At 55.1% G+C, this 26,418-nt stretch overlaps 1 protein-coding gene across 9 annotated transcripts in view; it reads right to left on the bottom strand.

The window, feature by feature from the left end:
- DNMT3A (DNA methyltransferase 3 alpha) overlaps window positions 1-26,418 on the bottom strand; it is a 102,443-nt gene that overhangs the window by 43,966 nt on the left and 32,059 nt on the right. For 6 of the 9 annotated variants that reach the window (XR_011569364.1, XR_011569365.1, XM_070799019.1 and 3 more), the window contains exons 3-4: window positions 19,418-19,522; window positions 5,042-5,312 (exon numbers count right to left, since the gene is read on the bottom strand). Coding sequence is in view for 7 of the 9 variants with exons in the window: in XM_070799019.1 (XP_070655120.1) it covers window positions 5,042-5,312; window positions 19,418-19,522 (376 nt within the window). In the remaining 2 variants the exon portion in view is untranslated. Of the gene's footprint in view, window positions 1-5,041; window positions 5,313-7,933; window positions 8,130-16,995; window positions 18,521-18,662; window positions 18,691-19,417; window positions 19,523-26,418 lie in introns of those variants that run through there. The other 3 variants (XM_070799023.1, XM_070799022.1, XM_070799021.1) reach the window with 3 other exon arrangements.

Genomic DNA, 26,418 nt, shown 5'->3' with positions numbered 1-26,418 from the left:
GCAGGGAGGCCTTATCCTCTCCTGTCCTTCTCCAGGTTCCAAGCTCCAGAAGGTCCTGGAGCTCCTACGCTGGTCCTGTCCCTCTCAGGTTCCTCACTAGCACACTCCAGAGTCTGCAGCCCTGCCTGGCTGTGGGTTGGGTTAATTATGCCTTCCAGCTTCCTGCTGGAGACTGGGGGTGCTGAGGCAGGGAGGCTGGGGTGTGTGTGTGGGGGGGCGGTGAGCCTCCTCTCACCTGGGCCCCAGAACTCCTTTGTCTGAAGCCAAGATTACTGAGCTTGGCCCCAAAGCAGGAAGGTCACTACGGCTGGCTCAAGGTCACTTGGGAGGCTGGGGGTAGGGGGTTTGTGGGCGGTGTGAAGGGGAGACAAAGAGCCCAAAACGGAAAAAACAGCCCTTCTTGCATCTCCTGGCTGTGAGGCGGAAACCAGCCACAGCACTGAAGGTCTCTGAATCCCCAGGCCCCTGAAGAGGCTGTTTCTTTCCCCCTCTCTCACTCACCGAGGGAGACCTGCGGCTCCACTCTGGGCTTCGATGACCTGGAGCCTGGGGACAGGGCAGGCAGGGCTGCACCTGCGGGTTTGCTGGGAGGTGTGGACCCCGCGGTGCCAGATGCCCAGGGCGCCGGGAGGAAGCGGGGGCGCGTGTTAACTCGCCAGCGCTGTGTACACAGCCGGCCTTTTAAGGTACGTCTCACCGGACTTTCCCTGTCGCTTCCTCGTGCTTCCTTTAGGCCCTCTAGCCTCACAACTGCCAGCCGCCCCCCACGCCCCTCAACTGTTTCTCGTGCCTTCTGGGGCAGGGCTGCCCCTCCCGCCCGCCTTCTCCGGGCCTCCCTCCTTCCCCGGGGTCCCCGCCCCCCAACTTCTCTCAGACCCCCGGCGTTCCACCCGGCCAGGCTTTGGGCCGGCCAGGAGGGGGCGCCCACCCTCGTATCACGCGGCGCCTGGGACCTTTCTTCCGGGGGACCCTCCGTGGCTTTTGGCTTTGTGGAGAATCCTCTGTTCACTAGAATTACCGAGAATCGGGGCTGAAAGGAATTGTCGAGATGATGGGGTACTTGTCTTGCCCTTCGAGGGGGAAACTGAGGCGCGGCGGGGGGGGGGGGGGCGGGGGGCCGGGGAGCCGAGGGACTTACTGCCAGAGCTGAGATTTCAGGGCTCCTGACTCCCAAGCCGGCTGTCTCCTTTTTACATCGCACCACCCTGAGGCTCCCCTCTTCCTCCTTCCCCAGCCCCCATGCTCCCCGAAACAGAACTACTTTTCCTCATGCGGTTTCCAACTGGCTTCTTTCTGGAATGTTCTCCCTGACAGATTCCGCGCATGCCCACTTGAGTGATATCGCACACACACTTTCCAGCCCGGCCCAGCAAAACAACCAACTGGGCTGCTTCAGAATGCAGCGCTTGTCCTGAGTCAGGGGGTGGTCAGCAGCTCTCTGGACAGTCCCTCTGCCGTCCATCTGCTCCCGGCCCAGACCCAGGGTCGCAGGCTGGGCCAGGTGGCTGTGCGTCTTCCAGGATGGCCCTGGCAGGCTTGGACATAACCCTGGGGCATCTCAGGTCCTGGGGGCAGGGGAGGCCAGAGTGCTTCTAACACTTACCTGCTGGTCTGAGGCTATACTCTGCCAGGGGGTCACCTCCAAATTCCCTTTAAAATGAACCAAAATCCCAATGACAGGACTGAGGTCAGGCTGGCCTCAGAGGGTAGTTACTAGCCGAGTACTAGTGTGTCAGTCTAAGCAGAGAGAAGCTCTGTGCTGACCCTCATCTGGCCCTTCACCAAGCTGTATAATCTCAGTAACTAACTTAACCTGTCTGAACCCTCAGTCTCCCCATCTGAAATATGGGGATAATAAAAGTCTTCCTTAGATGCTGGCAAGGATTAAATGAATTACATAAAGAGAAGGGCTTCTCAAAGTTTAATATGCCTCAGAATCATGAGGATCTCTTTCAAATGTAGATTCTGATTCAGTAGGTCTAGGGTGGGGCTGGAGACTCTGTATTTGTAACCTGCCAGGTGATGCCAGGAGACGCTGCTGGTCCATGGACCATTTTGAGTAGCAAGAACATAGAACACTCAACACATGGTTAATATTCAGTAAAAAAGAGAGCTACATTACCATCATTACTACTATCACCATGATGGCCTTAATGCTCGGAGTGCAGGAGCAGTTCCAAGGCCACCACCTGCCTGTCCAGGTGGCTCTTGTCCTTATTACTCATCATCTCCCCTGTTCCTCCTTTCTCCTGGCTGTACTATCAGGATTTGGGGCTCCTACGTGCACACAGGAGGGTGCCCAGGCCAAGACTGCTTTAAAGTCCTCCATGTTTCCTGTGTAGGAAATAATGAGAGGGATTCCGGGAGAGACAGATGGGGCCCCTGAAAAGACCATGGCCAAGTCACTTTCTCCCTGGGGCCTCAGTCTCCTTCCTTCTTGGAACCAAGCAGCTGCGTATGCATTCTATGGGGCTGACTGCTGGACTGGTGGCCAAGCCTCCAGTAGGCCACTGCCCACCCCTCTAGGTACCAGCTCACCAGTCTCCGCATCCAGGCAATTCACCGTGACCTTCAGGGATCCCAGCTCTGATCCCTGCCAGCATCTCCACAGCCTCAATAGCTGAGGCCACACAGGAGTGCTCCAAGGCCAAATTTTGGAGATCAAGGACACACGGGACGTTCTCACCCACTGCACTTTGTACTAAGAGTCTGAGAAGGATCCACTCAATGTGCAAAAGTCCCAAACCCAGGAGTCACCCTGACATCATCTCTGCCCGGCCCCCTCCTGTCCCAGGCGCTTATCCACAGCTCTCCAGATCTGCCATCCTCCCCTCGGCGCCTGATTGCTCATCCTGCTTCCCGGCCCCTCTGTTCCATCCCAGGATCCAGATGGCAAAGGGATCTTTTCAAAACGTAAAGCGGATCATGTCACCCCTCGAGAGGGCAGCCTTGAAGCTGCGCTAGCTGTATCTGCTGTCCCCCTGTCAAACACCCTTCTCCCTCCCTCCCCCCATTCCACACACGTGTGGGTTTCTGTCACGTCCCTGGATACCCTGCTCCCTCCCACCTGTTCTCACCCCCTCCCTGCGCTTCCCCTCCCCTGGTAAACCCCAGCTCATCCTTCTGCTTAGGTGTAACAGCCCAGCTTGTCTGGGGCTCCTCTGTTACAGTTCCTGAGAATCATGTTTATTTTCTCTTCGAGAACTTATCTCTGTGTATAAACACACACTTGTAAGTGTGCATTTCTCATTAATGTCCATCTCTTCAGTGGATCGTTGAGGTCCTCCAGGGCAAGAACCAGGTTTTTGTTCATGATAGCTTCCCCAAATCCCGGCACACGTCAAGTAAGTGTTTAATAAACCCCTATTGACCAACTAGAGGAGTTGCTCCTGAGAACGGAGGACAGGGAAATCCCAAACCGAAAGCAAACTCTCACGAGTTAAGAGCAGCCTCACAGTGCTGGCTCCATCCCAACAGGCAGGAAGGCCTGCCCCAGCCCTGGGCCTCAGCTGGGTGCAAGCTATGGTGGGGTCCCAGGAGCTGCCTGTTTGGTGGGCAGGGCCGGTGGGTTCCCAGTTCTGCTCTTGTATATCTGGCCTTTGTAAAGGGAGATGGCGTTTTCTCCCTTTCTTCCTGTTTCAAATCAGGCCGCATGGCCACTCCTCTACGTGTCAGGACACATCCCCAGAGGTGCTGAGTTCAGGACCAGCCGCCACATCAATCCCACCCCCCAGAACAGCAGGGGGCATGGGAAGGGCACACAGACTCTGAAGCTAGAGACCAAGACGAATGAATTCCGAATCTGCCAACAGGCTTGGGGTCCCTGAGCAAGTCACTACATCTCATTAAGCCTTGATTTTTTCCCACCTTAAGATGAGGCTCATAATACCTCTTGAAGAAGACTGAGAGAGTAAATAAAACCACAGATGCAGAATGAGTACCTCAGAAAGCCCTTTGCACGTGGTGGGGGCATCGTAAATATTAGTTGAATAGTAAATGAATGAAAGATTTTTTTTTTTTAAATAAATTGGGAAATCTCTTCTGGAGATGCTCTCTACCCTGCATGAATATGAGGTTTGGAAGCATGCGAAATTAAGTCACGCCAATTAATCGATTGATTCACTCCCCATCATGTACTCTTGGAAGGAAGGCATTCTGAAATTAAAATGCACATATGCAAAACAACCTGGCAGGGCCCTGGGAGGATCAAACGTGATAATGTATGAGAAAGCGCTTGGTAAACTGTGAAGCCCTGTACAAATGCTAGTTGTCCTCATTACTAACATGTTTACAGTTCTGTTGGCCCTGAAATCGCTGGCTTAACCTGAAAGAAAAAAGTGGGCAACTTTCCAGGGCTCCAGGGCTCCAGGGCTAGGCCAAAAAGTCCCTAGAGGAAGAGGTCTGGGCTGGGCAGTGCACACCCCACCCCCACCTGCCCTACCCCTCCCTGACTCTGTCACCACTGAACTTCAGTCCCGTCTGCTTAACTGTGGTGGGCTTAGGACATCTGCACTGGGAAAGGCTGACGGCGATTATAACACCCACAAGGGCACCTGCTGCCCTCGAGCGCCCAGGCCAGGGGCTTCCAATGTGTGGATCCCTAAGAGCCGCACGTCTTGTAGAAGAGTGAGCAGGCGCGGCCAAGGCTGATGGAAAGCAAAGAGAACAACCGGCCTGTGGGGAGACAGCCATCACCCCAGTTCAGCAACCACTAGCATTCTGCAAACTCACTGTCGTACCAAATCTAGTTTGGTTTTTTTTTCCATGAGAAGCCCAAACTCCAGATTTTTATGTGAAATTTCTTGATTTTGAAATATTGGCAATTAATTTTCTTTTTAATGTTTAAAATACTGCCTGGGTCAAATAAAACGTGCGTGGGCTATATCCAGCCAGTAGCCTCCAGGGCACACAGCCTTAGCAAGTAGACCTTCAGCCACCACCCAGCAGGTGCCTCCTGGGACCTTCCAGGCCCTGAGTTCTAACCCTCAGGGGGATCCCAGCCAGCCCTGCAGAGGCTTCCCCCCTTGTGCCCGGGACTTACCCTCTTCTGCAGGGGCTCCCCGGCCATCCTTGGGGGTGCAGCAGCCATTCTCTACAGCTCTGGAGGCTTCGGGCGGGGTCTCAGTGGCACCCTCTCCCTCTGCTGGGGCCCCGCCCTTCTGCCCTCCAGCGGGGCTCCCCTCCTCTGGCTGGGGCTCACTCCGCTTCTCCAAGTCCCCGTTGGGTAACAGCTCTGAGGGGCCTGAGTCTTGGGCCATGGACAGGGACTTGGAGGTCACGGCGGGGTCCTTCGGTGTGTCACTGCTTTCCACCTGCAAAGATAAACATGAAGGGAGCGTTAGACCAGTGGTTTCAGCCCCTCATTGACCCATTGGAGATTCTGGTGAAAATTACGTCTGTCCAGAAAATGGTGTTCACATAAATGTGTATGCAGTCAAACACACTCACAATTTTTTCTCTCAGATTCAAGGGCTTCACCCTCTGAAGTCAAAAGGTCTGTGGACTCCAGTGAAGAAAACAGGAAAATGTATGAGAAAGTGCTTTGTAAACTGTGAAGCCCTGACAAGTGCTAGTTGTCTTCATTACTAACATGTTTACAGCTCTTTACCCCATCTCACAGCACCCCCACTCACTGAAGTGATGGGGAGGTCCCCAAGTCTTCCCTGTGGCCCCCACTGAAAAGGAATGCTCCTCATTTTATCCCCACTTCAAACCAGGACACTTCCCCAGAGGATTCCAAGTAACCCCGGGCTGATTTGACTCCTGTGTCAACGCCCCTCTGGCTGTCCTCTTGAGCTGCTGCCTGGCATGTGGAGTGCGAGGGTGAAAGGGGGGCCTCCTCTCCCCCAACCTGAGCACTGTTCCTTCCCTCAGCTTTGGCCCCACAGCCTCTCGAGGGTGCTCAGACCCCAGGAGAGCCAAGTCCCCCCTGCCAGAGCACACAGTGGCCTGCAGCAAGTCTGGAGTACATGGTGCCATGTTCCCCTCCAAGAGGAAGTGTCGTGCTTTGTCCCCAGGAGTCTCAGAACTGAGCTTGCTACAGGAAACACACTGAGAGTTGTCATAACCGTCCCTCCTAAGTGTCACTGCACGGTGGGCGAAGCTCCCTCTCACCCGTTACCCCTCAGAGCACCCGGCCTCCTGGGGAGGCTCCCAGAGACTTTTGTGATTAGCTCGAGGTCACACACCTTGTGAGGACAGAGCCTGGCGAGCATCTGGCCCTTGGCCATCCGGGGGCAGGTAGGCCAGGACATCTCAGAAGGGACAGAGGTGTCCTCTCAGGGCAGGAGAGACACGAGTCCCCCTGTGCTTGGCGCTCTGCCACACCCGCAGGCACCGGACCACCCGCCGCAGCCCTGTCTGCCGGCTCCCCTGCAGAATTGGTGGAGGGCAGGCGCGGCACAAGCTCAGCAAAAGCCTCAGGAAGGTGCTGCTCAAGAGTGTGCCTCAGTTTCCCCACCTGTTTTCTGTTTATAAAAGCCAGTCACATACAAAAATTCTAACCACACAAAAATGAATAGCATTGAAAGGTTAAAGCCCCTATTTCAATTCCCTGCCTCCAGAATCACTCCCCACAGGTGAACCATCATTAACAGTTTGGCGAGTATCTTTTCTCGACTTTTTTCCCTGTGCATCTACAGTCATACATAAGTTGCGTGTTTATACACACGTATTTACACACACATCCAGATCCAGAATTTTTTTTTCCCCCCTAAGAAGGGATCATATGACTTATCCTGTTCTGCAACTTGCTTTTTCACTTCGCAAGCACAGCGGGCACCTCTCCATACCAGCGCGTATGGATCTGGCTCACTCTGCCTTGGCTGCTCAACATTCTATTGAAAGGATGGTCCTTAATTTATTCAAACCGTCTCCTAGTGGTGAGCTTTGGGCTGACGGGCTTTCTGTTGCAGAGAACCTCTTGCACTTACGGCTCTCTGCACCTGTGAATTTCCATAGGCCAGAGTCTTAGAAGTGGCCTGGCTGGGGAAGAGGGTCTGCCCATCCAAGTGTGAGGAAAGAGATCCTGCCAAACTCCCTCCAGATAGCTATACCCCTGAAGAACGTACTCCAAAGCCTGACGGAGCGCTGGGTTCCCCAGCCCCTCCCTGGCAGGCCCCGCAGTTTCCAAGGCGGCTTCTGCCCCAGGGATCCACACTCTCACCAGTGAGCCCACTGCTGTACGGCGAGGAAACCCCAGAGGCAGCAAAGAGGGACAAGGGCCTTGGAGAAAACAACAGAAATAAAAGCCAGAGTCTGCCCTGGAGGAGGTTCCCTACACAGAGCAGCCTGAGGGCATACAGAGGGACCTCGAGGCCTGGCCAGGCTGCTTTCTCCGGGGGAGGGGAGCATGTGGACCGGCTTGGGCAGGCCTGCTTCCAGGAAGAAACCCTACCACGGAAGGCTACACATGTGTGTGCGCCTCAGCAGTGGGGGTGGGGTGGGGTGGGGTCGGGGGGCGGTGCTGGAGGAAGAGGTAGGCCTCGGGGTGGGGTGGGGAAGGCAGAAGTCCTCCACCAGGCTTGGGCACTGGAGGCCGAAGCCAGCAGAGCTAGAAGGCCAAACACGGACAGCAAGCAGGCCCTGTCCCTCTCCTCGGTGGCAGCCCCATGTGTCTCACACACACACTCTCTCCAGGACTCAGGAGGTCTTTTCCACCTCCCTATTCAAACCAGTGGGCTCTCTGGCCTGGAACTCCCCTCTTCGGATGAATCCTCTCAGTCCTCAAGCCTCCTGTGTGTGACACAGTCGCGTGGCCCAGGCAACTGGAGTGCCGGGCACGCCTGGAGTGGGGAGCCTGCGGGGGGGCTCTGCCCCCCAGGTCCTGCTGTGCCACCGCTGGAGCCCCAGAAATGGCGCTCCCAGGAGGAGGGAGTTGCGGGGTCCTGCTGGCCGGGCTGAGAAGTTTGGGTCAGCGGCACCAATCTCTTACCATAGCCGTGTCCTCCTTTCCTCTACCCACTCGCTTCACCACACACACCTCGAGTCAGGGTAGGCTCCCAGCCCCGCAGACTGCTCAGACAATGCCGCTGTCACTTACTTCCTGCCCGGGGGCCACACCGCCTCTTCTCACCCTGGGACTCAACTTCCTGTTGACTGCCAGCTCCAGAGCATAGAGACCCAGGACTACCTGCTCTGAGACCCGACCCAGCCCTGGGGCCCGAGCCACCGTGACTGGAGACCCCTCTCAGGCCTGCCCCGGAGGGACCCCCAGTCTGCAAGAGGGTGAGACACGCCATCCTTCCAGAGGTGGGTGGAGGAGGCGTCAGGGGAAGCTCTGCACAGCTCCAGCCCCGGGAGGATGGGTTCAGGTGGGCTGAAATCTGCCCTGATCTCACCATTCCCCCTCACCCCCCTTCCCCACCAGCCTGAGTCAGCTGGAGTTCTGGGCTTAGGGGAGCTGCTGACTCCTACCACCGTCAACTTGAGATCCATCTAACCCATGAAGAACTACCCCCTCACCCCCAGCTACTAGTGGGCCCTCACTCTCCCTCTCTCTGAGGCGTGGAAACTGGGCAGGTCAGATCCACCCAGAAGAAACCACTGAGAGGAAGGAAGGAAGGAGGTCCACAGTGGGGAGCTGGATGTCCCATCTCAGGTGAGAAGAACAGACCTGGAAGCCGCCTGGAGCGGCCACCCCAGCCCGGCCTGCGCCCTCCTGATTCCGTCTCCTCTGCTTCTACCTCCTCTCAGCCCCCTCCTCTCCTCTGTGGCCACTAGCCGCAGAGGAGGCACGGGATCGCTTTACTGGGTTAGACTGGACGTTGGAGTAGGGCACCTGGCAGCTCTTTAGTATTCACAATGAATTCCTTAATGCCAAAGACCAGGTTACAGTGAGAGCATCCAGTCCACACGTCTAGAGGGAGTCTCAACTTTGTTGCATGTCAAACGTAATTGGTTAAAGGTCTGGTTTTGTTTGCTTTTTCTCTTTACTACTGCCTTGAGTGGAGGAGACACAACACACTCTGAGACACTCATTTCTTCTGTGGGGGGAGGGGTAGCAGCCCGGCCCTTTTCAAAGGCGCCACCAGCAGCTGTAGGTGACAATTTCTCCTTCCTCTGCTTCTCACCCACGGAGGCGGGGAGAGGGGGTCAGGAGTGGTGGCAGGAGGGGAATGGGAGCCATGGGCCCCCTCACTTCTCTTCCTTTGGGTGGGTGGGCACAACAGAGTGGAGTAAAGCTAGACTCCAGCACCCACTGTGCACCTACCTGCCCCCCCACCCCCTGCCACATGCCTCACTCTGGGTCTTCAAGCCCGGCCTACCACCTCCTGAGGCCCCCTCAGAGTTTGCTGGCCTTTGCCTTCCTTCCAAGCAAGACCCCTCCATCCCAAGATAATGCCTCCTGCTTCTCTGCTGCCTATCTGCTCCTTGGACCTCTCCTGTGAGCAGCTTATTCCAAGCAGTGAAGGCAGTGGTTCTCAGCTGGGGTGGATTTTGCCCCCCAGGGGACATGTGGCAATATGTCTGAGACATTTTTGGTCACCACACCGTGGGGGTGGCGGGGGTTGGGGGGAGGCACGGACTGTGGCTTCTGGTGGGTAGGGGCCTGGGGTGCTGCTAAATACCCTACACGACAGCCCCCAACACAGAAATTATGCAGCCCCAAAGGGGGCGGGTGCTGTTGTTGAAAAGCCCTGGGCTGAGGACAGGGGCACGGACACAGGGACCTCATCTAAGGACCCTTTTTTCAAAACTTTTTAAAAAGTTGTAAAATATATGTAACAGAGAATCTACCATTTTACCCATTTTCAAGTGTACAATTCAGTGACATTAAGTACATTCACACTGTCGTACAACCATTACCACCATCCATCTTGAAAACATTTTCATCATCCCAAACTAAAAGTCTGTACCCTTTAAACAAAAATCTCCCCATTTCCCCTCCTAGCCCCTGGCAACCACTATTCTACTTTCTGTCTTCTAAGGAATATTTTAAGTCTGTCTGTCTCTCTCTCACACACAAACATACACCCCTGGAAGGCATTTGTGTCAGGCCCCGCTTGCTTTTTAAGGCCCTCAGCCTCACCCTTTTCCCAACCTCTGCCCCCCAAGAGCCCCCGTGGAGGCTGGCCCTGCAGTCCACTCCAGCATTCACTCACATCTCCCAGTCCACCACACACCACATTTGTTTACAAAGCACTTTCACACCCTATCTCATTAAAGCACTCCTCACATGGTACCTAATTATTTGTTTACCGTGTGTCTCCCTCCTAGGCTGTGAGCTTTGCCTTATTTATCTTTTTATTTCTCTTCCTTCCAACCACTCCACTGACAGCTCCCCAGTACTAAGCAGAGGGCTTGGCATAAAGATGCTTAGACAATTAATAAATGTAATTATTACAGTTATCCCGATGGGTTATGTTGCTCTCACTTTTCCAAAGAAAAAGGCGCCACAGTTTGCCCTCCAGTCACACACCTTCTAAGTGCTAAAGCTTCCAGAATGACCCAGGTACAGGAGAGGCATTCGAAAGCTGGCCTCCCCACCTGGGTTGAGTCTCCGGAAAAGCCAACCTCAAATCCCAAGGGCTGCAAGGAGGAAAAGGAGGCTTTGATGTGCCTGAGCAGGGCCAGGGAAAGGCTGCCGGCTGTTTCCTTGGCAGCAGCCACCACAACGAAAGGCCAGAGGCGAAGCAAGAAGGAACCTTCTGCAGTGAACCTGTTCAGGCCAAAGCCAATTCCCCAGCCCCGCCCCCCACGCCCTGCTCCCCTCCCTCTCTGCTGGAAGTCTGGACCAGACCCCAGAACGCCCACCCGGTTTCAGAAGGTGAGGCCTTGTCTCCCAAGGTGGGGCAGAGCGCTGAGGCTCCAGATAGGGAAGTGATTTTTGAGGCTTTTTACAGTTATAATACTCACACACACACACACACACACGACTCACACACACTGGCAAGTTAAGAGGTGATGGAAGTAATACATGGGAGATAGGGCCCAGGGCCCAGCTCTCCAGCACAGCCTTGGCATGCAGTCTTACCTGAGCTCAGGTGTGGAGGGGGGAGACCCAGGGATCCTGCCTCTCCCACTGCAAGGCCCTGAAAGTCGGAGCCAGGTCCTGGCCTGGCTCTGGGCACCTGACTCACCCTCTCTTCCCATGCCAGGAGCCGCTGCTGAAAAAGGCCTTCACTCCCGGAGGAGGGAGGCCCTGAGGCTAGCAGATGTTGGGCGGCCTCACCTCACCCTCCCATCTTCCTGCCCTCCTACCCCCACCCCCAAATGGCCATTGTGCCTTTAAGGCCCTTGGCAGCAGTCAGCTCTGTGCCAGCCAGGAACCCTGGCGTCCCGCCAGTTACGTCTTCTTGATTAAAGACACACAGACACACAATCATATGTGCAGACACACAAGGAGTGCACCCATGGCCCAGAGACATCTGCTCACCGGCCATAGGACAGAGCTGTGCTCAGATGCCCCAGAACGATGTCAACAAACACACACCAGCATCCCCTCTCCACCCACACCCACTGTTCATCCAGTCCTTCAGCTGCTGCAGGCCCATCGGGTCCCCACCAAGCCCTGGATTTTCCCAGCTTGACTCTAATTTCAGGAAACAGCCGAACTGTCCACGTAAGCAGGGCGGCCCTGTCCCCTAAGCGCTGGCACTGGGCCCAGGCTCCCCAGTCTCCTCTGTTCCAGGCCTTCCTGCAGCCCCTTCCCCTGGCCACTGTCTGCTCTGATTGGCCGGAAGTGGCCTTGAGGCAGAGAGAGCCAGAGAGGTCCCCCGTGCCCACTCCCGAGAGAGGCTCTACATGCCTCCCTGCCCAGCCTTCCTGGGGTGATTGGAGTTGGGCCCCAAGACTTTGGAAGCAGGACCTTGACCCTTCCAATTTCCTTTTAGCCAGTGGAGTAGCTAAAAGGGCCACCGGTGGGGTCAAGGGACAGGAGGACCAGAGGCCAAAGAGGGCCAACTCTGGCAAGTCTGATCCCCCAGGCTGCATGCGACTTCTAGGTCCTACCGTTCCTCTCACCAGAGGCCGGGAGCTGCCTTCCCACCCACCCCCCGAGATCTCTTCAGTGTGTGTGCGTGTGTGTGTGCACGCACACTTGCAACTCAGGACGGAGGAGAGAACTTCAGGGTGCGGACATCTCAGAGGTCACTCAGCCGGGGCCCCTGCTGGCTGTGACACACGGCTGTGAGAGTAAGCATGGACCTGGTGAGTGCTGGCCCACCCGGGGTTCTGCTCTCAGCCAGCGACACCTGTCCACCTGGAAGAGGGCCTGGCTGTGGCTCTTTGAAGTCATACTCAAAGGATTTTAGGGTGAGTTGGAGGCTGCCTTGAAAAAGCCATTATGTGGAGAAGATCCCACGTAGTATTTAAGTCAACCTCTTTTGAAGTTTCTTCTGTTTTTCAGCCTCTACAGTCAGGCCTTGGGTGACAGGTTCGGTGAGAAGGGAACTCACCATGGAAAATGGGGCTTTCTTTTCTCCGCTTCACCTACCTTTCTAAAGTTTCTTTGGGTGTCTCCCCGCCCACCCCCACCCACCCCCGCTGGGGTTTGCTCATCCTGCCCCACCCGATGCCGTGACTTCATAGCTTTAATCACATCCCGACTCAGCCTTTGTCTCTCCAGACTGGAGGGCCGTAATCTCTCTTGTCTGTCCTCACTTGGCAGCCCTGCCTTCCCCTGGATCGCTTTAGCTGCCCTTCTCTGGAGATCTTCCAGCTTCGTTACATCTTTCTTGAGGTGGCAGAACTGAAATGCACAGAATTCTCTAGGTGAGGATGATGAAAGAAGACCGACGTCAACAACTCTGCCCCAAAGCGTTCACGGAAGGTCCCTGCCACTGCGGGAGTGCGGCAGGTGTAGCTCAGGCTCCCAAGAAGCCCACGGGGTCCTAGGAAGCCCTCAGGGCTCGGGACCCGAGGGAATGAATGCCTCTTGCTGGAGGTGGCCTGGGACGTGTGGCTCCAGGGAAGGGGCAAGGGAGGGATGAAAATAAGCAGGGGTTTTCGGGAAAGCAAAATGGAGATTCTGGGATTTCACTCAGATGCTTCCCCGGTAAGACCAGCTATCTAGAGTGGCCTCTGAAAGGGGCCCTGCCAGACCTTCCAGAAGTCTCTGTCTCTGGCAATAACACTGTTGCCATCCCTGGAGGCCAGCAGCACCTTCCCTTCTCTCCCTCGTCTGCAGCCCAGCAGTGCAGGCCCTACCCATTCTGTCCCATCACGGCTGCCCCCAACCCAGTAGACTCTGGACATATTTTCTGGCCTCATCACCCTATCTCCCTGCATTCTTGTGCACTCAAACTGTCATGCTCACAAATGCCAGAGTGACCTTCCCAAAACTTGACTCCCATCACTTCACACCCCACGCCGTCTCAAAACTTCTCTAGATAAACACAACGTATTTTCAAGAGGATAAAATGTAAACCCTCAGGCTGCCTGCAAACTACCTCTCCAACCAAGATAGGTGTTCTTAAATGAAACCTCCATCCACTCAGCCCAGCCAGTCTGCTCACAGTCCATCCTCTCCCTGCCACATGGGTCCTCTCTCTGAACATGCTGCTCAGGAGGGTCCCAAGTGGGAAAATCTACTTTCCCCTTCCAGGGATCACCTCCCTTCGAAAGTCCAGCCCCTCCCCACAACATCTCTTTGGCACTTCAGGCGCAGACCTCGGACCAGGCTCTTGGGTACCGGATGCCTCCATGAGTGTTGATCTGACGGACCAGCTGTGGGAACAGCAGAGGCGTCTGCAGGGCACAGTTCCCAGAAAAGTCTCTGCCCTCCTGAGAGGCCTGCCAGCCCTGTTTTCCCCCAACCCTTCAAAAGCATGAGGAGACGGGAGTGGGCAGCCGTGTGCCTGATGCAGGCTCACAGGCAGGGACACCCCCTGAGGGGCTAGGGCCCAGGAATGGGAGACACCCTTTCAGAAAGTTTTGTGCATAAAAACAAGGGGCGCCAAGTCACTGAGTCAAGGTTCCAGAGGTAAGTAAAGGAGCCCTTCGAACCTGGACACAAAAAGCGCTGTCTTCAGAAGCAAAGGGATCTATTAGGTGGGAAAATGAGCCAATACTGCAAACTCTCAATAACCAAGTTAAAAGGTTCTCAGCTAGCTTCCCTGTTGGCTTAGACTGTTAAGATTTGACTTGTAATGCAGGAGACCCAGGTTCGATCTCTGGGTCAGAAGATCCCCTGGAGAAGCAAATCCTCTGGCTACCCACTCCACTATTCTTGCCTGGAGAATCCCATGGACAGAGGAGTGTGGTGGGCTACAGTCCATGGGGTTGCAAAGAGTCAGACACTACTGAGCAACTTACACAACAGCTGGCTTAAGCTGCCATGGGACAGACTCCCAGCTTCACACAGCTTACACCCTCAAATCCTTCACTCTGAAGTGGGGCAGTGTGGCCCTTGTGAGCTCACTCACTGGGGCACTGTGTTGGAGGTTCCGCCTGCAAAGAGGAGTGAGTAACACTGGCTTTGGGCCGGTCTGGCTGAGCTCAGCGCCTGCTCCCAGCCCCCTCCTCCCCTCCCCCTCCCTCCCTTTCTGGGTTATTCTTAGCAAGAAGTGACCTCAGAGTGCTCCCACTGAGCAAAAATAACCTTGGAGGAAGTTGATGGGTATAAATCTTCAATGAATAAGTGTATCTACCTAGTAAACAGGGCAGGGAGCCCCAAAGGACCAGTCCCCCACCAGGGTCTGGTGGGCAAGGGCAGATACTGTCCCTCCTAGAGTCCCATGTGTAACCAACCCGAGGGACAAAGTTGGTCGCAGGGCCGTCTGGGCCTGCGATCAGGCAGGAACCAGCTTCAGACACCCTAACTTGTTACTCTCAATGTCCTCGGAGCTGGAGAACAAGAAGATACCTCTTCCTCCCAGCCCGACACTCGCACCCACATGCGGGCCTCCGCTCTCCGGCCAGGGGCGACCAGCCCCGCATGGTGCTGTCCCCTCCGCGGGTCTTGAGAACTGGCCAGCTAGCAGGCCCTGCACGCAGGTGCCAGCTCCCCTCCGAGGCCCCGCCCAGCCCTGTGGCTGGCTTCCTGTTTCCTGTTGCCGCGGGGGCCCTGAGCATCCTGGCTCCTAGGCCAGTGCCACAGACCGACGCCGCCGCCTGGTTGAAACGGGCCCACCTCTTACTCCTCAGACCACCCTTCCGCTTAGCCACAGGCTTACTAGTATGTGGGTCAGTCGCCCTGCTCAGTTCTGTTTCATCTGGATGCTTTTTAGACCAGGTCTACACATGTTTTCAAACAGCCCGGCCTTCGTATATTACCTTAAAGTGAATTTAGGGTACCCAGTCTCCCAGGTGGTGAGACTGGAGTGGTGAGAGAGGATGAGCACCCCGGGCTTTGCAGCTGGGACGCTGGAGGCCAAGTCTAGGTCGTCCTCTCTGAATCTCGGTCTCTTCCTCTGACTGTGGGGACAGTCACGACAGCAGCCCCCACCTCCCCATACAGGTTTGCTGTCAGCATCAAATGAGGCCCATGGGGGTAGAAGGCCTTCATAGGCAGTCGAGCCCTGTGCCGCTCTTAGCCTTTCTTCAGGGTTGCCAGTCTCAGTGAGCAGGTACCCAGTGCAACGGGAAGGGGTGGTACACCTCTGAATGGAAGATCTGGTGGAAGCGACACACTCTCACCACCAGCTTTTCTGTGCGAAAACCCAGGCTTTGGTTTAGGTATCTTAGATTCCCAATCCATCAGGGAATGATACTTCTGTAAAACACAAAATCGTGCCTGTGGATGTGGTGACAGTATCAAGTTGATATAAAGGTTTCTAAACTGATTCTCAACTTCTGTACAGACCAGGGAACAAACAGCTCTCAGACTGGTGCTTCTCCGTCAGGTGTGTGGACCCAGGTCCGGGATCGCAGGGCTGTTATCTTGTTTTAGTTCTTTGTGTTCATTTTAATTTAACAATTGGTTTAAAAGGGAGGGCCAGCGTGGCTCACGATGGCTGCCCTGGGCTTCATTTGCAAGACAGGCTTCGGTGGGCTGTGACACTGGGTGGGCAGAGAGCAGGTAAGGCTGCCAAGAACATCAGAACAAATGTGCCCAGGGTGCTCAGGGAGCAGCAAGCTGACGGGGTTTCTTTGGCAAGAGATGGACGCTGAGCACCCATGCAGAAGCAGGAGAAGTCACGTGGTGAGGAGCCAAACGAAGTGTTCCAGGTCTCATCCCATGAGAAATGGAGCCCCTGGAGATTTTTTTTTTTTTTAATATTTAAGTTTTAGCTGCACTGGGTCTTCATTGCTGCACACAGGCTTTCTCTATTTGTGGCAAACAGGGGCTGCTCTTCACTGTGGTGCTCAGGCTTCTCACTGCAGTGGCTTCTGTTGCGGAGCACGGGCTCTAGGTACACGGGCTTCAGTAGTAGCAGCATTCAGGCTTAATTGCTCCACAGCATGTGGAATCTTCCTGGACCAGGGATCAAATCCATGTCCCCTGCATTGGCAGGTGGATTCTTAACCATTGGACCACCAGGGAAGTCCCCCTGCAGATTCTTGAACAGCAACGTGCCCCAAGCTGTATTTACTGTAATTATATGTGGCCTCCTCTCAAACACATTAGGTTGAAATAAGTCTTATTTATTTGGCAGGTGCTCAGTTGGTGTAATGTGTTTGTGGCCAAAAAAGAGAGGGCTGGGGGTGTTTAGAGAGATGCTGCAGGCAGGTGGGGCCCGGTCTGGAAAGGACACAGCCAGGAGGCTGATGCAGGAGAAAGTGGAAGGTACCCAGAGACAGGTAGGTCTTGGGGGCAAAACCTAGAGACCCTGGGTGGGGAATGGCGAGGACACCACTGGATATACCTGATCCCTTCCTGTCCAGCAGTGGGTGTGCAACATTGGCACAAATCAAGAGCCCGCCTGCAGCCAGGTTTTCCTCTCGTGCTTCCCAGCACTGCCTGCTCTGTTCCACCTGCCAGGGTTTGAGCCGAGCCCACCACTCCCTGCCCAGTTCCCAGGCTTAGCTGGATGACACACACTCAGCTGCCTTAAAGCACCCTGGTCAACCCGTTCCCAGGATCACAGCTTTACCAGGTCCCCAGAAACCCACCCTGCTGTGCTCCTTGGCTGGGGAGGGGAGGAGGCCTGGGCAAGCATCGGCTCTGCAAGAGGCCCGGGAGACCGTGGACTGGCCCTGGGCTGCACCACAGACTTCCCTTATGCAGGCTCCCTTCGGGGTCAATGGGGCTGCTGCCAGGAAAGACCGGCTGGCTGTTCTCTGTGCCCTGCAATGTGCAAGGGTCCCTGTCACAACGCTGCTTTGGATCCCCTGCCTCCCCAACCAACATTGCCTCCCCGTGCTCCATCCCCCTTCCCAGGGCCTCTCTTGGGAGTCCAGGTGGCTTCAGATGTCAGTGAGGACTGGACCACAGCAACACTGGCCTGCACAGGATGTGTGCACCTCCCAGGGAGTTCTGAGAGGCTGATGCCAGGCTCCCACACGAAAGGCCTTCTAGACCCTGGCCCACTGGCCCCTGTGGGGGCCAGAGGGGCAGGCTTGTGACACTGTGCATTTGGAGCCCACCTTGCTGTTTGCACAGCATCCGTGGAGGTGGACAGGGCAGGTAGGGCTGGCAGCCATATTTTTTCCAACAAGGAAGAAAAAGCTCAGAGAGGTTCAGTAACTTGCTAAGGTCACACAGCTGGCGAGCAATAAATCCAGCACTGCTGCTTCCGTTCCACGTAAGGACAGGACCGACTTTGGCTGACCATTGGCTCTTTGGTATTTTAACCCATTTAATTTTCCCAGGGGTCTAGGGGGAATGCATCCTTATCATCTCTATTTTTCAGAAGGGGAACCCAAGGTTCAGGCGGTGACTTGTTCAAGGTCACACAGGTGGTCAGTGGTGGAGCTGAGATTCAAACCCAGGTCTGCTGGATTTTAAAGACAGTGCTTTTCCTTCCCTGCTGGGCCCCTTTTCCAGGCCAAGGTGTGTGACCCACTGACCCTTCATCCACTGGGCTGTGCACCCCCCTTCCCTTTCTTCATCCAACTCTGGACACACACTTGGGCCTGACTTCCCTGTACCCGCTGGTTCAAGGACCTCCCCCACCTCTCAGTGATGTGCCCTCCCTCTGGTTCAGGGACTCACAAAGATGAGTCAGAGGGCTGCCAGTTCCATTTGCTACAGGTGGCGGCTCCCACCCCTAGCGCCGGAAAGTAAGGGTGGAGCATGCTCTGCAGATCACAGGTACATGCATGGCTCAGATACGGAATGACCGATGGGTACTGACTCCATCGGCACTGTGCCCCTCCACTTTCCCCGACAAGATAGTCTATCTGGGGGGTGGAGTGGAGGGGCACCCAGGAATCTGGAAGTGCAGCCTGGAGTCTGCTGCAAGCTGGAAATCCCTTTGAAGTCCCCAGTTTTATCTTTCAACTGCCTGTGCATTTTTCATTCCAGGCCATAAAATATCCATGTTTGCTTGAATATTAAAAGTGTTCAAATTACTTACCAGTTAAATGACTTAACTTCTGCCCTCTTCCGCTCCAAATCTCCGAGCAGCATTGGCAGCGGTGCACTTCAATGCCCCACAGGTTCCCAAACCTCCTGACTCCGAAAACCCCGTCACCTGCAGTAGGTGTAGCCCTCCCTCCCTCATTGCAGCCACCGTTCACTCTACTCTCTGCCCCACGGAAGAAAATCCTGCTCCTCTGAGAACATGTCCTTGAAGGGCTGAGTTACAATTAACGTGGGGCTCCTGGCTCCTCCTTACCTTCTTGCTCCAAGTTTCCCATTCTCAGCTGGAAGGGACGAAAAGAAAGGAACCAGCTGTCGTTGGTGCTGGCAAATAACTACTGTTCTGCCTCTGAGTTTAAGGCATAAGGAAGGCAGGCTCCTGCAGCCCCCGGGCCCTGCCCCACAGAGCACTTCTCATCTTGGGCAACCCAGGAGCCTCGCCCTGGAATCCGAGGCAATGGCACCCAGAAGCTGGGGTTCTCTACTTCGACTAGACTTAAAACAGTGCCCAGCCCTCCTTCTCTCTGACAAAAGGACTCAAGAGCCTGCATGTCTTCCCTACTCACTTTGATCAGACTTCCAGACTTTAGTCCCCTTCATCCAAGTTCTCCAGGTGGGACGGAGGCCCAAGGTGGGTGTCTGGATGGGGAGGGAGGGGCCCATGCTGGCAGGCCAGGGAAAAACAAGTCCTACCCTCTTGCTGCCCTTCTAGAAAGAAGGTGGGAGTCAGGGGCCTGCTTCAAGTCCCACAAGATCCATAATGCAAGTCCCCTGGCCTCTGGGGGCATCCAGTTCAATGTAGAAAATAGGAAAGTTGTGGGAGTGGTTTTTGGGTCCAGAGAATGGGGAATGGAATTGGGCTCTTAACAGCTGGAGGGGTGCACCCCATCCCGCAGTCTTAGTGTGCCAAGGTCCCTGCAGGCCACACATCACGGACGTTTAGAGCCTACACGTACGGGTACGTGTGTGTGTGTGTGCGCACAGGGCTGGGGTGGACGCCACTTCACTCACCGGGGGGTGCTTGCGCTTCCTGCCAGGCCGCCCCACCTTCCGGGCAGTTGTGCTGGGCTCCTGCCGCTCCTCCTTGGCACGAGCCTCCTCCTGCTCCTCTCCCTCCTGTGGGCACAGACACAGCCTGTAAAGCCAGGGCTGGACCCCCAGAGCCCTCCCCAGCATCCCACTCACAGGGTAGCCACACTCCCAGGGCGGTGTCACGCTGGCACCCTGGTAGGGATGGTCTTCACCCGCCTCCTGCCTGGCAGAGCTGAGCCACTCTCGCGGGCCGATTTCAGTATATCCTCGGGGGGACCTGTGGGCCGCCCCGCTGCCCCGGCAGAACACAGCTCTCCCTCGGGTGGACACGTTTTCTGAACCACAGACTCATCACACAGGCTCTGACAAAAAAGTTGTTTCTGGACATGAGTTTATTTATATGGAAAAAAAAAATCTAACACAAGTGCAAAAATGAAATGAGCTCAATATTGAGTGAATCACCTTTATTGAAGAGAATCCCCTGAAGAGACACACGAAACTGAGCGACGTCTATTGGAAGTGCACTAGACCCTTGGAAGCAGGCTTGTCACAGCCGCTCTACACACGCCTGCCCTGAAAAAACCTGCCACATTGCACTGTCACCCCACACGAGTGTCTCGGGGACTGTGTCTTGGTTCATTGTGATGCCCCTCTTTCGGTGATTAGGTTGGACCAGAAGCTTGGTTTTGTTACCACCCTTCACCTGTGCCAGGGCCAGGCCCTGCAGGGCTTGTCTCATGGGGCAGACGCATAAACCTAGAAAGTCCTCCTGCCTCACTGCTCCAGCCTGGCCACAAACCACCCACAAGTCGCTTCTGACTCAGCGGCTCCAGCATGACTAATCACGAGCACAGACTGTGTTGGGGCAGGAGAGAGAAAGGGACCCCGACCCAGCGGGGGGCCCACCGGCTGCCCTTCATGCCCCTGTGTGATGATACCAGCAGCTTTGGGCGGCCTCGTGGTCCTCCCAGGGGAGGGCGCTGGCCCAGAACCGTGCTGGGGCCACAGAGAAGGGGAGGCACACAGATTCCCAGGGGATTTCATCGAGGTGGCTCTCGATGTCCCACTCAACTTTCATTTTTTGTGATTTCAAAATAGCTTGTGGTTTGCCACATTAATTTTCAGGTGATGGCGAGACATGCGGACGGAAACCTACTGTGACCAGTCGTAGACCTTAGACCCGTGGAAAGAGCAACCCTGGCCCCTCTGTCCATCTATCCATTCAAGGCCCATCTGGGACAGACCAACCAGGAAGGAGATTTGAGGGCATCACAGTTGAGGTTCTGGGAGTTCTCGGAAGAAATGCAAAGAGATGATGACAGAGGCGCCAGGCCTCGGCACCAAAGGGAAAGCTATGGTAGAGTTGGAAGACGTGGAGAGAGTGTTTAGAGGAGCAGAAAGTGGACACCAGTGTACTGTGGGTCCAGGAAAAAAAAAGGGAGCTGCCAACTCAAGAGGCAAAAATTGACAGACACAGAGAAGTTGAGGGCAGCGCAATCTGGTTAGGGATGGGAATGGCCAGCCTTTGGAGAAGCTGTGCAGAATGACACAGCAGTGAGGACTGAGGGCCCGGAGAGGGGCCAATGAGACCGTCTGAGGAACCCAGCTGAGAGAAGTCTGGAAGAGAAGCCAAGGACAGGGAGCACGGTGCTGGCTGTGGACAGGAGGGGAGGGTCCAGGGCAGACAGAAAAGGCTACCTTGGGGACCAGAGACCCTTGAAAGGCTCTGTTCAGGAAAAACTGGCAGAGAGACTGTGAGGGCAGAAAGGCTGAGGTGGGACACACCCAGGTGGAGGAGAGGCCTCTGGGGGGTGCCTAGGGGGAGTGGGCCAGACCTGCTGGTTCTGAGCGATCTTCCGAGACCCCACAGACACCCCTGTTTAAGAAACAATCACCTGGATCACGCAGAGAGCAAGGATTCCCAGCACTACTGAACGTTTGTGAAGGTTCCAACTGAATCTAACCAAATGCAGTGAACTTAATCTGAGATGGTGGTTTTGGTCAGATTCCACAATGGCTAAAATGGCACCGTCTTGACTGCACTGACCAGGTAACTCAGCATCCCCAGAACAGGTGGTCGTAGAAAGGCAGCGCTTAGAGCAAACCTAAATTAATATGTGCCTGGCTTGTTTGTATGCTGCTTTCAGGACCATTCTCTCTGAACCTCAGTTGCTGCATCCATAATGTGGGGGCATAAAGGTGTCTGGTGCCCATTCTGCCTGATTCTTGGGTTCTTAAGAAGGCAGATGAATAAAATGGTTTATCCCCTTGTTCAATTCCCAGAGCCTAGAACAGACTCAGCCCTTGGTGGGTTTTCCACATGCCCCTCAGATGAGAGGAATGACATCTTCCCTGGAAAAAAGAGGGCCCACCAAGCCCCTGGACTTGCCTACAGAATACAGGCCAGACCTGGCTGAGCCTCTGACTGTTCCTTGTGTCCGGGTTGACGGGCCTGGAAGGCACAGGCAGCAGCCAGGGTGGGGTACCGAGGTGGGTCGGGATCGGTGTGGGCAGCCAAAGGGTCCTCCCACCACCCAGAAATTCTGGCCTCTGAACTGTTTCTTTAACACATTGCATTTCTTACAGGAGGATTCATCTGATTTTCTAACTTTTGCTCTGAATTAATCGGAGGTGTGAAAGCCGGTCAGAGGCTCAGAACAGCACTCAGGAACCACAGTCACCAGGCCGCCTGCACAGACTAAAAACAAAGACACCTGACTTTTAAGGACCGCCAGGCCCACCCCCACATCAGCATATGGAGAAAGCCTCTGGGGGCCCCTGATAGTCAACCCCCTGCCATCTGGAGACTTGCTGTCATTCCTCACCTTAAGCCACGCACTCTCGGCCCAATGCACAGAGGCACTCAGCGCATCTTCCCCTGTTGAATTTTATTCAACTCAACACCCCCAAGAGGAAGGGGTGGAGGACCCTGACACCAGGCCATCTGTCCAGTCCTGGCATGTTGAGAACAGGGAGTCCCCGGGGCCCCGTCCTGAGCCCGTCCCTGGGGCCCAAGTAGGCCTTCGCTGCCCAGTCCAACACTCAAGCCTCAGGTACCCTGGGGTGTGCTCAGGAAACCAAGTGGCCATGAGACTTGGCAGGAGTTGCAGCCAGGTCTGAGTGACTCTGGCCCATACCCTTTCCATCTGGACCCGCACACAACTTTGTGAAAAGCGTACTATTTTTGGTCATGTCATTCTTCCGTGATGTAGCGACATAGCAGGGCAGAGGGAGGCGGTGATACCTTCTGCTCTGGGCCTGCCCTCGTTCACACCCATGAGGGAGAGGGGATAATACACTGAGCAGGGTGAGCAGATGGCTTGGGGCCGTGCCCCTCAAGGAGGCGTATCAAGTGGTTCATTCCCGCATCTGTCAGGGGGCCTGTTTCATTCAGTATCCCTGCTGATGGGTTGAGCGAAGGAATGTAAAATATGCTTATCAAATCTGCAAGTAGCATTGAGTTAGGAGGCGTCACTAATACTCTGAAAGGGAAGAATCTGATCCACAGTGACTTGGAGCAGCTGGAAAACAGTAATAAATTGAGCAGAACAAGCTTTGAGCCCAGGTTGGTTTCCTCATCTGTCAAGTGAAGGGACTGGATTAGTCAATCCTTCCAGTGGGAATGGGCAGAAATTCTAGGGAGGTGGGCTTTGTGGGGAGTGGGCAGGGGAGGGGCAGGCTGGACTTTCTGCTCTGCTCTTTCCTCACTAGGCCCTTCCAGCTAGTTAACCTCTCCAGCCTACCATTCTGCACCTACAAAATGGGAATACTAATACCTCCTTCGCAGCAATGGTAGAACAATTAACTGAGGTAATATATGGAAAGCTGACATGTGCAAGGCACTCAAGAATTGCTAACTTCCTTAGCTCCGCACGTACAGACCAGAACTATTCCCAGAAGTGCCTCCTCCCTGCCCCCATGCAAATCCCAGCTCACGGCCTGCATATGCAGCCATCACTCATGCTCAGACAAACCCCAACATCTGGCTGGTACCCGCCGCAGTGCAATCCTCAGGAACACTGGGGCTCCATGATCTTTCCAAAATGCAAAACTGATTATGTCACTCCACAGAGCTTAAGCCCTTGCGGAGGGGGCTCCCAGGGCTCTGCGGGATCAGCCCAAGCTCCTTAGCCCGGGTAAAGGCAGGACCTAGGATTCCGGCTGGCAGCTCCAGCCATTGCAAAACCACCACACCAGGTGCAAATGTGGGCTGCTTCCTCCCTGGGACTTTGACATAGACCCTGGCTTCTGCCACGACTACCTTCCTCTCAGGTTGACCAGAAACCCTGACTTTTCTAACCTTACCTCCTAGATTCCCTTCCTTCTCCTTTCCTTCTCCAACACTGCAATGGACTGCTGGCTCTCCTCCTGGCCAGGCCATGAGCCCCTCCAGGGAAGGAACTCTCTTATTCACCTTGGCCTCTGTCCCCAGTGCCTCCATTCCCTGCACCTGGCACAGGGCAGGGACTCAAAATACTTGATGAGTAACTCTCACATAGTAGATGCTCAATAAACAAGTCAGCATACACAGAGAGAGAGACACGTGTGCAAATCCACAAACCTGCACCAATACAACCAAGCAGGAGGCTCCAGTGCTGCTTGATCATTACAACTGCAAATCAGGCAACAGGGTGACTAAAATGTACCTTCTCATCTTAAACATGATCCTGTCACTTCGATCTATATAACCCTTTACAGGTTTCAAAGCCCCTTTGCATTTGGAGGCCTGTTAGATGAGGCAGTTATCATCAGGCTCTCTCAACTTCTGAGGCTAGGATTTGACCTACATTTTAACACAGCTCACTGGATGGATTATTTTAAGCCACATACAACTTCTCATTCTGAGGAGCTGGGCCATGACGATAATAATCTCTCGCATTTGTACAGTACGTGGTAATTAACAAAGCATTTTCACATACGTTATTTCATTTTATTCTTATGCCTTACAGAAAGTAGAGCTGGTTCTTTTTTTTTTTTTTTTTCCATTACGCAGGCGGGAAATCTGAAGCTCAGAGTGGTTCTTTCAGAGATCAGAGAGCCAGCAAGGGAGGCCTTAAGAACCAAAATTTAAATCTTTTCATTCCCAGCCCCTGGATCTTTCCACAGCAACATGGCACGATACCCTCCTTTGCCGTGTGCCCCTGGCACATGTACATATGTGTGACATGAGCAGGCAGGCAAGCCAAGGTAAAGGTATGTGCTAGCATTTACACATACACACACCCACACATGGTTGTCTCAGGGGCCTCATGCCTAGACAGAGACCCCTCCCCCTAAGAGAGAGCACATCCCACAAGGCCCTCGCCCAGAGATAGCCAGCCAGACACATGTGCTCCCTTTGGAACGCACACCGGATGCTACCGACACGGCATCCACTGAGCAGATGTCTCAAGTTGGTGTTTGAGTTGAGGGGATGAACTTGCCGGATCTAGCCAGCCACTTGCCCGGGCCCCCCGGGACAAGAAGCACGTACCAGCCTTCGCCAGCTGGCTGGCCAGCCTCCCAGGACCTGTCTGTGGTCGTGGAATTCAGTGAAACGAATTGGCTTCTCTGGCAGGCAGAGCCCGTTCTAGGCACCTGAGTCCCCAGCCTGCAGAGCTACAGGCACAGGACCCCCCACCCCAACCCCTGGGCCACCCCACACACGCTCATGCACACGCACACACCCAGCAGGCCCAGGCCAGGCCATGGAGAGGTGGCCTCAGGGCGAGCTGCAGGAGGCTGGGCGGGAGGGCAGAGACACCAGACACTACTGTTGGTGCTCACACTTCCACACGGCCCTCCTGGGCCCCCTCCTCTCCTGCTCTCAGTCACCTCCCAGAGCTCAGGAGTCCTCTGTTCCAACTATCCAACAATATTCAACAAGCATCCACCGACTGCTCGGTGGGCTTCGTGTAATAATTATTGACGAAGGTCTTCCACGGCTCCCAAAAGGCCCCGTTCCTGGGCAGGCAGCGGCCATGTCCTGTGGGCCCTCCCACCCTCAGAGCTCCTGGGCACTTGCACACCATGGCTTCTCCCAGGTCCTTCACACCCCGTGCGCCATGCTGGGGCCTCACTGCCCTTCAGAAGAGAAACTCCCCCAACATGCATCCAGCCCACCGCAACCCAGCCGTGCCCACCCTTGTGGTCCTGGAGCTTCCATGAGGCCAGGCCCGTGGATGAGCTCAGAAACATTTATTGCACACCTACTGTGTACTGGAAAGATAAGCAAATAGGGAACTCAGTTCAGAGGGAGAGACACCACCTAAACACACAAGGGCCTGCACTGTGCCGAAGGCCGGATGGAGCACGGCCACTCTGCTAGCTGCCACCCCGGCAGCCCCCAAGCGCCTCTGCCCTCACCCCTTCAGCAGCCCACCCAGGACTGCGCAGCCCACCGTCTCATCCCTGCCCCACCAGCCACCCTCACTTCGTGGACAGAAAGAATCAGGTAAACCATCATGTGACCCTTACCAAGTTTCTCAGCCTCTCTCAGCCTCAACTTCTCACCCGTAAAAATGGGGATAATGACAGTGGGCACTTCCAGTTACCGTGAGGATCAAGTGAGGAAATTGCCAGGCACAGGTAACTCCTCTAGACTCTGCCTTTCCATGCTGTGCATGTGCTAAGTAGGGTGATTATAAGTGAGAGCCCTCGTTGCTCTGTGGCTCTCCGTAAGGGCAGCTGCAGGCCAGGTCCAGTCCTTGTGCCCAGCCCAGGTGCCAGAAAGGAAGGGCTTCACCCCACTTTACACTCTCCCTGGGACACCCTCTCCTGCTCAGCTCCCTGCCGGCCCTTTTCACTCCACAGAACTGAGCTCGGCTTCCCCACCCAGCCCATGGCCCCTCATGGAGCCTCCAAAGATAGCAGAGCCACTGCCATAGGACTTGGGTTCATCCTGAAACTTGCCTCGGTTTTGGTTCTGCTCAGTGGGTGACAGGAGAAGGGCCCAGGGGCTCTTAGGTGCTTAAACCCACACCACTCACACCCTCAACTGC

Source organism: Bos indicus, chromosome 11 (genome assembly GCF_029378745.1).
Source record: "Bos indicus isolate NIAB-ARS_2022 breed Sahiwal x Tharparkar chromosome 11, NIAB-ARS_B.indTharparkar_mat_pri_1.0, whole genome shotgun sequence".
Classification (NCBI taxonomy): Eukaryota; Metazoa; Chordata; class Mammalia; order Artiodactyla; family Bovidae; genus Bos; species Bos indicus.
The sequence above is the reverse complement of the archived record's forward strand: the minus strand, read 5'-3'. Positions and strand labels throughout refer to the sequence as shown.